This window comes from Pygoscelis adeliae, unplaced genomic scaffold (genome assembly GCF_000699105.1).
Source record: "Pygoscelis adeliae isolate BGI_AS28 unplaced genomic scaffold, ASM69910v1 Scaffold63, whole genome shotgun sequence".
NCBI classification, from domain to species: Eukaryota; Metazoa; Chordata; class Aves; order Sphenisciformes; family Spheniscidae; genus Pygoscelis; species Pygoscelis adeliae.
Window position 1 is genome coordinate 539,520 of NW_008824414.1, and position 11,928 is coordinate 551,447.

The 11,928-nt window shown below is 47.5% G+C and overlaps 1 protein-coding gene across 1 annotated transcript in view; it reads right to left on the bottom strand.

Annotated features, from left to right (window-relative positions):
• LOC103914157 (collagen alpha-2(VI) chain-like) overlaps window positions 1–8,073 on the bottom strand; it is a 24,185-nt gene extending 16,112 nt beyond the window's left edge. The window contains exons 1-5 of the mRNA XM_009320765.1: window positions 7,943–8,073; window positions 3,222–3,356; window positions 1,685–2,283; window positions 1,079–1,099; window positions 289–354 (exon numbers count right to left, since the gene is read on the bottom strand). Of these exons, the coding sequence (XP_009319040.1) occupies window positions 289–354; window positions 1,079–1,099; window positions 1,685–2,283; window positions 3,222–3,327 (792 nt within the window). The 5' untranslated portion in view covers window positions 3,328–3,356; window positions 7,943–8,073. The remainder of the gene's footprint in view (window positions 1–288; window positions 355–1,078; window positions 1,100–1,684; window positions 2,284–3,221; window positions 3,357–7,942) is intronic.
• Window positions 8,074–11,928: the final 3,855 nt, after the last annotated feature.

The window sequence follows — 11,928 nt, forward strand, 5'->3', positions numbered from 1 at the left end:
AGGGGCCGGGTGGGGCCCGCCCCAGCCGATGCTCCGATCCCTCTCTGCACTGCTGTCAATGCATCAGCCTCAGCACGGACATGTGGAGACACTGGTGCTGGCTGTGTGCTCCCTCCATTCACTGCAGCACGGCAGTCTCCCAGGGCTAAGTCAGATGCTGGGGAGTTATTTCCCACCTGGGTGCTATGCCTGTGAAGGCTGCTGCAGCTGAGGTGAGATCTAGGGCACCCTGCAGTGTCTGTGGCAGGCACGGGCATTATTCTCCTCCCGCAGGTTAGGGCGACTTACCTTCTGCCCTCGGTATCCCTTGGGACCAGGCGGACCTGCAATCTCCAGGCAGCTCATCTTGTAGCACTGAAATACAAATTAAACAGGAGGTTTAATTGCTACACTGCAGTGTCCTGGCTGCTTCACGTGCTGAGCCAGCGTGCACCTGAAGCTCAGCTCTGCACCATGGCTGTCCATGAGCACCTCTCCCCGTGACTACAGTGCTAAAAACTACTATGGCTCCAGCTGGGTCAGAGTTGAGGCAGCAACAAGCATGCAGAAAAATGCTGCCCGTAAATTAAAAGCAGAAAGTTGCCACAAGCACATTCATTATGGCTTGGCTCTGGGCCCAAACTGAAAGAACAGGACTGCTAAGTCTCAGGCAAGGTGGTGTGGGCTTGCTCTTCTGGGGCTATCAGGGCATGTGCATGCCCTTTGGAGCATCGCTTTGCACATTCCTCCCTATGTTTGCCAAACCCTGTCCATGTGATACCAGCAGGGCAGGAGATTCAACTTGCAGAGCACCTACAAAACATGCCTCCAAAGTGATAAAATGAGTCTATTCAATAGACCTGAACTCATTGCAGGTGAGGGGGAGGCAGAAAGTGAAGAGTCCAGTACGCCATTTTAACCACTGGGTAAAGGGATGGATCCCCAGGCTCTGCACTGATCTGCAGGTGGGCAGAGACCCATCCCGTGCAGCTTGCTGCAAAATCTGGCCTGCTACTTCGGGGTACGAGCTGGTCTTCTCTAAGTGAGGCAACTTAAACCTGTGTCGTGTGGCAATGGCATAAAGATGCTGCTCACTCACCTCTCCGTAGGCTTCGTGTTTCTGCGAAGGAGAAAAAAGGATGAACAGAATCAGTTAAGGTGGTCAGCCCCAAGAGAAAAACAGCATCACACCCTTGGAGGTGTGTATGACGGTAAGGGAGTGGAGGTGGTAAAGGTCCCATGGCTTTAAAGACATTCTCAGCAGAGTCCTCGATGAACAATGCCTCACAGGTGGGGCCTCAAAGACCATGCTGATGGTGAGCACGTGTCTTGGTGCTGCACAGTCTTCCACGCGCCCCTGGGTGGGGAGCAGGCTGGGGTATGGGTCTGGCCTTGAGCAAGAGCCAGGATTAGGGTGGCAGTCTGCCCAGACATGCCGGGAAACAGAGGTGCAAACCAAGGAGTCCTGGTTAAGCCCCTAACCAGAGAAATTAGAGATGCTTGAGACTCCATTTGGTCCATAAGCGCTGAAAGGACATAGAAAAGGAAGAGAAACAAAATGGAAGCTTTTCCCTACTGGAGGTGCTCTCTAGAGCCCTGCCAAAACCCACTGCGGGGCTGCTCAGAAAACATCACCCCCCCAACCACGCACTGCTTCTCTTGTCCTCCCCGTTATACTCCCTGCACCTCAGGTGGCACTCCATACCATAGCTTGGATTATCCTCTCGATGGTGTTCACATCAATGTCCAGGGTGTCTTTCTGTGTGATGGCGTAGTTGTTGCGGTACAGCTCATGCGGCAGGTTGGCGATCTCCCGCAGTCCCTGCTCGTAGACGTTCTCACTGGGGGCCACCGCAAAAAGCTTGATCCCCATGTCTCGTGCCCTCTCAGCCTGCATCTTCATCCCTCCACAGGGACTGCCAGTGACATGGCCATCAGTGATGACTACCGCAAAGTTCACACCTGAGGCCATCTGGGTCTGGATCTGCTCTGTCATGTTGGAGATAGCGCAGTCTGTGAAGGTGCCCCGGCCAAGGTAGTTAATAGCGGACAGCCTGGGGAGGTATATGTCTTTGCTGCTTGTTAAAGGGCTGTAAATTTCCACCACATCTGAGTAATGAAGTCCACCAAACTGCCAAGTGATGTAGACTTGGTTCTGGTAGAGCTCATTCTCCAGTTTATCGATGAACACAGGGATGAATCGCTTTATTTGATCCACGAGGCTCTGGATAGGCACAGTCTGCAGAGCAACACTCTCCGAGGTGTCAATGATGAAGTACACATTGATGGGGCAGTTCCTTTTTTCTGCATGGAGACAATTATCCAGACCATGTCAGAGCACTTAATGCACTGTTGCACCCCCTTCACTGTCCCCCAGAAACCTAGACCAAGAAGTGTATATAGACAGGACGTAGAGGACAGCACATAGAGTTGTGAAGAGAGCAAACCACAGCATGAGGCTCGAGATTCAGCTTCCTGTGAGGGTGTTGCAGGTCTTACTAATCAGGAGTTATTTCCACCTGGGTAGGAGGAAATGAGGAAACTGAGGATTAAATGCCAAGTTTGAATGAAGAAAGCAAGGGTATGACTTTTGCTGTCCTACACTAAATGAATGCCCTGCCTGCCAGGCTGCTGGTTGCTCTCTGATTTATAAACATTTTCAAAAAGATCGTACCCAAGTGCGATACTAGAAAAAGCACAGGTCCCACTTAGCTCTAGCAGTAACATCTATGTTCAGGTCAGATGACTCTCCAGTGCCCAGGACTTCAAAATCCTAAGATCGGCTCACTATTGAATCAATCTTGAAAATCTTACCATTTTTTGTAAAAGTCAGGCTGGATATATAAATCACCTTCTCCACATTGCAACTGAAAAGCGCTGAAATTGTCAAATTCAAAGTGGACTATTCTCTGACATCAGATACAGAGCTGAGCTCTGGAGACTGACTAGTATTTAATACTGCATCAGGTGGGAGAAGCCACCGCTGGCAGACCCCAGCTCTTCAATCTCTACCTCTCTGCACTCCAATGCAAACCCAGAAACGGGACTTTCAGTGGATGACAGTGCTCCCTACAGATGGATCGCTACCCCAGGGCACTGCCCAGGAGTGCAAAGGGGCAGGAGAGGTGTAACATGCCACTGTCAGTTCCTTGTGAGCAGGCTCTATAACTGAGCATGGCCATTGCTTTCAGTGAAATTGCTGCCTACAAAGGAGAGAGGCACCTAAATTATCTGGTTAATACCTGCACAGGAGGTAGGACTGGCATCTCCAGGATCCTCATCAAACTGAGCATGAAGAGGAACTAGAGCCACACAAAGGAGAGTGGGAAAAAAGGCTTCTCGGAACATCTCAGCAGTTCCTCTGGATATTTAGATGCCTGTGGGAAAACACAAGTTACATGTTAAGCACGATATACAACCGCCTAGCTCTGCTGGGAAGATACAAAGCCAGCCAATGCTCCTTGTAAACCCTGTATGTGAAAAACACGACCTCTCCATCACCATGATGCATCCCTGGGCCACTAATGTAGATTTTTATATTGACTTGGAAGCTAAGCAATAAAGTATTTTCTTTGTTGGAGTATGGGCGAATGATTTAAAAGTGCTTTAGCTTCTCTGTCAGTCTGAAGGGAGGGATCAGGTGGTGGAGCTATTGACAGTACGTCAGGATCTTCTGATTTCATGGTTTCTCTCTGGGTGTGTGTCTGTCCGCTCCATGACCACATTGACTCTACCATCCCCAATCCACGCAGATGTAAACATCCACGCTCCTTTCTTCGCCTGCTTGGCCAGACCACCAGTGAAGGTGTGCAGCAGGTCCTTTCCACCTCCAACTCGCCATGTGGGTATGGTGATGCCTGCGTATACCAAAAAGGTACAAAATCCTTTGCTTAACAGCGCTGCTTTGTAGGCTGCACAACCCATAGAGTGGAGGAATGAATAAGAATGAATAAACAAGTGCTTGAAGAAATGCACATCTTTAGAATTCAACCCATCACTGGGCCTCCGAGGTCCAGCTGCACATGGGAGTATATTTTGGGTAGGGTTATGATAACTTAAGCAGCAGAAGAGTTAGAGATCTAGTCTGAAAAGTCCTTGGGAATGTAGATATAAGGGTTCAGAGGAACGCAGGCTTTGAAAGGATATTCACAGACAAAACCCAAGCGACACATCAACAGCAAAGAATATGGAGGAAGAGGTGATGCTTGCGTTTATGTCTGGAGGACAATCACACTAACCAGCATGGCCCCTTGATGGCACACAGACCAAGTAGTAGCATAGACACTTTTCTGCTTGGTGGTCAACACAACACAAACCAAAAAGGGGCATGTGTGATCTCTGTTAGGAAAAGAAGGCCTGAGTCCAGTCCAGAAAGGCAGCTTCTTCCTTAAATGGCTTTTTTAAATAGTTCTTGGAAGAGTCTAAGGCTTCAATGGACACTGACAGTGCATTTGGTTGCATTGGCAGTGCAGGGGGAGAGCAAGTTAGTAATGCAACTGAGCTGCTGCCTTAGTTGCATGAGAAACGGCATTACCTGAATAATACAGACAGCTCAACTTGCCCTGCATCTCTCTAGAGACCTTTGTTCACATGGTGACCAGCCATTCCCTGGTGGGATACATCCCATTCCAGTTTACACTGCAAGCTGCAGCACATCACAGGGTTCTGCAAACTGGTTTATGCTGGTTTCATCAGTGCTGCCGATACCCTTACAACAGTGACAGCCTTCCTCCTTATTAAGGCTTGTGCATATGCTAACAAGCCTGAGAGAGCCAGTGCTCAGGCTGGATTTTAGATAGGGGAAGGAGACACCCTCATGCTCTTTGGAGATCTTCTCAGGGAAGGGGACAAGATGTACAGAGATACGAGAGGTTTGGGAACACCAACTTGAGGTGCTCTACAGACATGGCTCAGCAAAGCCCTCTGACATTGAGGACCTCTCATGTGCCTCCAGCTCAGCACCCGAATGTCCCTACCAAGTAGTTCATGGGTCCTTTTTCCCCCCTCCAGCTCAGAGAGGCTGCACAGCTGTTTGGAAAGAGACCTGACTGTGGCCTCATTAAGTCCCTGCAGGTGAGTGTGGCTCAATTTTTATTGCATTGCAGAGAACAGGAGAGGTATCATAAGGATAAAATACTTTAATGCTAAAGGGGTGTTTTAGTTAAGATCAAGACTTCCTCCCTCTAGCCTTACTACAGGCTTCCCTCGCCTTGTTTGCCCTCCACAAAGCAGAGCTGCAGGAGATCCTTATCTCTTGTAGGACACAACAGCTTTGTGCCTTCAGACAGCACCATTTTAGAGCCAGTCTTTCGTGATGGCTGAGGAAGCTGGAGACATCAGCTTTTGGAGAGCCTGGGAGCACTGGAGGCTTTGGCCAAGTGTCTGACTCACAGATCATCACGTCCTGTGTTTAACCACCTCCCTCCCTCCCTCCCGCCATGTGTGCGTGGGTGGGAAAGGCGCTGTGCAGAAGAGCTGCTCTCCAGGCAGAGTGCGAGGAGCGGTTAAACTGCTCAGGCAACCAGGGCCAGCTCTGGCATAAGACTGCCTCTGCCCACAGCCCTCGGGGCTTTGGACTGGATCAACGAGGCACCATGGCCTTTGCCTCTACACAGGCAGAAAGGCAAGGCAGAAAAGCGACAGCTGAAAACACTAGACACACTTCACTTCCTTGTGGTCCTGTTGCACAGTCTCCTTTATTTCACTCTGTCACAGGCACTCCGTCTCCCTCAGAGGGGATCTCTGTGCCTTGAGCTATGTTAGCATTCTGCTATACCAGCATCCCACCTGGTCATTAACAGTGAATGGACACACAGGGGGGAGGCCCCTCTCCCCACCTAAGGGGTCTCCAAGGCTGGGGTGGGTGACGGTGCCTATTTTGTCATCCTCAGAGCACTATCAGCTGTTGTGATTCTCTCACAAATCTCATAACTTTTGATATTTTCCTCAAAGCTCCACCTCCTGCTGCGAAACGCTCAAATGGAAATCTCATATTTCACCAGCAAAAGGGTATATTTCAGACTAACACATTTTCTGGATGTTGAAGACAATTTTTGAACACTGACAGTCCAGAAAACTAATGGAAAGAGCAAACTGGGAGCTGACTCATTATGTTTGAATACTTGGGTCTGCCCATCCTGTTCTTCCTTGACCTTTCTCTCTCTGCAAGAGCAGGACCATGATACTGTAGGAGCGAGGCCTTACAACGATTTATCTTGAAATTTCCTTCTCTCAGTATTTGCATTGTTGAGTGATGCATCTCTTTCCCCATGAGATGCACACAAAGAAAAAACCAACAAGGAATCTCGAGCAGCGGTTTTGGGTCCTCTGAACAGATTTTGAGGGCGCTGCTTTGCACCATCCTCCCTGCATTAGGGTCTATGCTCCTACCTAATGCCTCAGGTGCTCAGCAGAAAAATGCATAGTTTTTGCTGCTCCTACACTCAGATCCCAGGTGACCTGGCTGTTATCCACATAATTGCAAAAGTATATAGAGTTATCTACACAGAGCCCTGCAAAAATGGTGGTCTTGCAGGAGGACCAGAGTTCTCTGCTTGTGGGTATCTCTTCCCACCCTAAGCAACTGAACCAAATGTAATATTATGGCAAACAAATAACTTGCAATGACTCTTTCAAATGTGCAAATTACAGTCGGCTTACTTGCGCTCTCACATCTCATTATCAGATAGATCAGATTTTAACACACTAGAAAGGTCACCTCAGGTGCCTGGCCAGGCAGAGCCATGCTCTGTCTTATCCCACACATAGATATTTCTGAAGTTCCTTCTGGTGCACTGTGTATTTCTCTGACATGGACCCAGTCCCAACTTTTTTCATGGCCATGCCCAGTGGGCAGTGCCTGTGGTGCCATTCACTTGTGCAGGCATCATTTTACCCCACTCAAATATTTGCTAAATAAAAGTGTCCCATTTGGAACAAAAGTTCTTATAAATGCAACTCCTCTTCCTCATTTGCGTGCCCATGGTTTGCACATTGCATGTGGAGGAAATTTCAGTGTTTGTCGCAGTTGCTACCCAAATGTGCCCTGTAACTTGAATCCCTGGGCACACCACCCAGGGGGAAGGTTTCCCAACAGCAGCAGGGAGCCCAGCTCTTCTCCAGCTCTCCTACTGCAACTATCCCAGGACTTCAGTCAGGGAAAGCCCAGGCCTCAGGAAGGCTTTGGGGAGCAGCCCCTTCCGGGTGCACGGCCACAGGACCGTGCCTACCACCCGGCGCGATGCTGCAACCCCCTGGAGTTTTGGCTCTGGCAGCCAGAAACCTCCATTTACAGCACTCATGCAGATCCCTGCCACCAAAAAAATAGCTGACCCGAGGAGGTAAGCGCAATGAACTCGCAGGCGTTTCCGAATGTGCTGTTACCCCCCCAAAATAGAGGAGCTTGTGCTGATGAAACTCAGCATAACTAGGAGACATGAATCACAGGTTAGTTTAATCCGTATCTTCTGAAATTCTGAAAATCAAAGAGGAATCATGCAGCAGATCAGTTGTTCTGCTGCACAGCAGCAGCGGAATACTGCCATCGGAATACAGCTGCTACTGCTGCCATCACTTCGGTGTAGCTGGTGAACTCAACTCAGTTGCCCCAGGGAAGAATTTCATTCAACAGGTCCCCCCGTGGGATTTTCTAAAGCTCTGGCCCTGGCAGATGAGAGTCTGTGGCTCACACTACCCACACCTGGAAAAAATTCTTGGAAAAACACCTGAACTAGCCAAAAGCTGAAAGCAACAGTCAAATACATATACTCTTACAGCAGGTACTGTTTAAATATGGTATGCTTGAAACAAGCAGCTTGCTGGAGAGCCTGTGAGCAGAGGCAATGGGCAGCAGCCCGCAGGGGCACAGGATGGGATTTCAGGGGCTGGCTCTTTTACTCCTTCTGGAGAACCGTCAGTAAACAGCCGCACGACCGCTATACAAGGAGAGGAAAACTCTGCCTACCTGGAAAACGAGGTCATCAAAGTTTCCTCCAAAAAGCTTCCGAAATGTCAGGAAAAAGACTTTGTGGAGTCGCTCGTATCAGGAAGGCTCCTGCATCCCCGGCTGGACGGGTGAGCTCCCAGGCTCTGGGTGCTCGGGGTGTGCGGGGAGGAGCGGCCGGGAGCAGCAAAGGCGTCTCCAGCGCAGTCCCTCTATTCCCTCGCAGGCTGGAACTGCCCTCTATATTCCTCCTCCTTCAAAATCAGGCAGAGCCTCATTTGTAGTAGCTTCAGACATCCACGGAGAGTCACTGTGGGTCTACCGACACCTCGGGATGGTCTCCTCCCACCGGCTCCCCTCCCAGGGCAGATGCTGGGCTGGGGCGAGGTTGTCATCTTTGGAGCTGAAGGCATTTTTGTTTTAAACAAGCTGGAAGAAGTCTCATTTTCCATGATGAGAGGCCCCTTTTCGTGGTTGGCATTGCTGCCCCACATATTTTTACCATCAAATAGCGTTCCTCTTTCTTCCCCCCCCCACGTCCTCCTCTTCCCATCCTAGTAACGTGTCCTGAGTGGAACAAAAAAACCAAGAACATTTCAAAAAAGAGCAACTTGCATCTTAGCCTTTGCAAATATCCAAGTCTTGCTAGAGTCATCCAAGTCTGAGTATTACCTCTTTCTATTGATTCATTTCTGGGTTTTGTTTTTTTGTTGTTGTTAGGTTGGGGTTTTTTTGAGGTTAGTTTTTTTTTTATTTCACAGGCAATTTTTAGCTCTGCTAAATGAAAAATAGGGGCAAATGTCCCAACAAAATATGGAGAACATCAATGACTTTCAGGAACATGGCCTCTTATCCCTTGAGCTATGACTTTCTGTCTCCAACCGTTTGTGTAAATGGACAGTGTGAAGGGACCAGAATCAGGCCACAGCTGCCAGATGAGGTAATCGCAATGGGGAAACCCAATTTAACTCCCATTTCACTCTACTGACTTCCAAGTAGTGACAAAAGCAAAGGATTTGTCTCAGGAGATCTCAGAGTAAGCTGCTAACCCACCAGTCCTGATCTACAGGAACATGTTGCTCAGGCTGTTTGTGTTTGTGAAAAACATCTGAACTACCAGGTGAAAATAATAAACCCAATTCTGTGTAGCTGCTAGTGCTTAAAATGGTACATTTCTGGAGTATATTCTGTGTCAGCATCTTCTCCAGGAGTACTCTGGCGGACTTGGCAGTGTTAGGTTGATGGTTGGACTCGATGATCTTAAAGGTCTTTTCCAACCTTAATGATTCTATGATACTCAAGCAGCATCTATAGGAACCATAGCCATAACCTAGAATTTTACGTGCTCATTACCCTGTTCATCTCAAAGTCCCATGACAGAAGCAGGACTCATTCTGGAGCAAGGGGACACTGAAGAATAAGCATACCTGAGAAACAAGAAATTTCTCAACAATTCCTTGGAAGAGCAAAGAAGGATTTTGTGGGGCTATCCCTTTCCAGGGGCACTCCTGCAACTCTAAATGGGATGGTCACTTTCCCTCTGGAGCATCTTTAGTGAAGAGGAGGGGTCCAGTTTCTGATGACAGTGATTTACCGGACAGTACATGAGATGTCTAAGCAAAGCATTCACCCTCCAGTAATCCAGCAAACACACCACATACCAGGCCATTTCTTCTGCCTACTTTGCTGCTGTGTCCAAGCTCTGTTGTGTCCATGAGTACCCATCAACACTGCTTCTAATCCACATTCAGTATGTCTATTTCTAGCTGCATCTGCCCCTGCAGAAGCTGTTTCTCCAGCAAGGTGCCTTATCCCAAACAATTGGGCAGCACATCTGTCTCCTACATTGCTGGTGAGTGCCCGAAGTGTAGAAAGGAGGAGAGCACAGGCCCACACCTCCATATCTCCCTCTTCCTCCTCACAGACTTGTGAACATTGTCTTTTGTCTGCAGTTTCTTGACCAAAGGACCTACAGACTTTTAACTTTCTATGTGTGCTTCTTGAACTTTCTCATGTCAAATCAAAACCTTTTCCTGCAGTTTGACGTGACATAATGTCTTATCCCCATGAGGATTCTTGTATATTTTACAAAAGAGCCCCCCCCTATTGCATCCTTTCCCTCAATAAAAAAGGTTAACTTGGTCTTTCTCACCTACTTAGGCACCCATTTTCATGACATTTGTAGGAATATTAGCTTCACACCTCTGCCACAGATGGCCACATCTGGCGAGTTCATTTCTTACATTGGGGTGTTCTGACATACAGACACACTGAAGTGGTAGTATGTCTTGTTTATGTAGAAATTTGGACAAAATAACCTCAAAACAAGATGCTGCTTTTTTCTGGATTTGTTGGGCTTTTTTACAATCTTCTTTTATAACTGGCAGCATTAAAGGCCTGAGCTAGTTCTCTGTAATTGAGTTTTTGTTCTTGTAAATGGCATGAGAATGTAGGAAGCTGTAGAGGAAAATGGACGTGGGGCAGGAACTTTTTGAGACAATACCAAAATTTTATCTAGCATCTTCTTTCTTCTTTGTAAGAGGAATCAAGATGGGCAAAGACATTTCTTTCTGCGTGCAGTGATCCTCTTTTATACATAGTGCTTGCTGTATATATATGGAGGTCTGTCCAGGTGAGGAATCACTCCCCTCCACTCATGGGAGCCTCATCCACTATCTCTCTTTGGCTCCTCTTCCTAATCCTCAAATTGACTGCTTTTCTTTTTTTCTTCTTTCAGTGGAACTGCAAATCTCATGGGAAGATTTTTGCAGAGAATGTGCATGGACATGGATTAGTTGCTCATCCCCTATGTATCTGACCTGCATACTATTATTGCTGCTCACAGAACACACTATATACTGAACACATATTTAGTATTCAACTACATTTAAAATGGAGAGAGAGGAAATGGAGGAAGATGAAGAGTAGAAACAAAGAAGGAAAAAACTGCTTGATTTTCTGCTCTCCTCTATGACTCTGTATAGAGTTTGAAGTAAGGGAGTCAGTCAGGCATGGATGGCTACTATCTCATTTACATTCCCTTGTAGACTTAAATGTGATTTATGGTATGTTTAGTTGTTACTTTGTAAACTGTGTAGCTGCTCCTTTTTTTTTTACATTTGAGTTGTACCCCCTAATAAAATGCAATCTCCTAGTTTTAAATCACGTACATATATCTGAAGCAGCTTTATGGGACTGCTGTGGTTCTCTGGAAAACAGCTACTGTAGTTTCTTTGCATCTGTCTGCAATTGCATCCACCCGTCATGCAATTTTGAGATTATACAGTGGTCTCCAAGGGTCTTGTTTTCTAAATATGTGAAGAGAACCAAAAACAAGACCAAGATTGTTAAGTGCTTAGTGAAAACAATGAATGCTGGTTTTCAAATATTTGTAAGTATGCAGTTGATAATCTCAGCATTTTCACAGATGACAAACGGAAGGATGGATTTTACACCCTTTTGTAGTTGCCACTTTCTAAAATTCTTGCTTCCTAACTCAATTTGTACAATGCATTTGCATTTCTCCTCCCCAACAGGCAAACCCCTGCTCCTCTGAGGTTCAGGGTTGTAATTCTGCTGTTTGCCTTGCTGACTTCTCTCAGCACCTTAAGCACCACAGTCTTGTAGTCCCTGCAGACAAGACTGCCTCCAGCCTTCTCATTTTCAGCCAGTTCTTCGCTGTGTTTGAGTAGCGGGTCCAAAAAAGCATCTCCCTTAGTCGGTTCATTCACCACCTCCATCACAAAATTGCCTTCAAACCATTCCAGAAACCTCTTGTGTTGGTCGTGCCCAGCCACACTGCTCTCCTAGCAGACAGCAAGGTGGTTAAATCCACTCATGAGTACCCAGCCCTGTAGCTGTAAGGATTCCTCCAAGTGCCTAAAGAAAACTTCTCCACCTCCTCTTCTTCATCAGGTGGTCTGCAGCAGACACCTACCACAACATCACCTGTGCTGGTCCACTCTCCGATCCTCACCACTCTTTGTGCAGACACTGGGTGTAGGCTC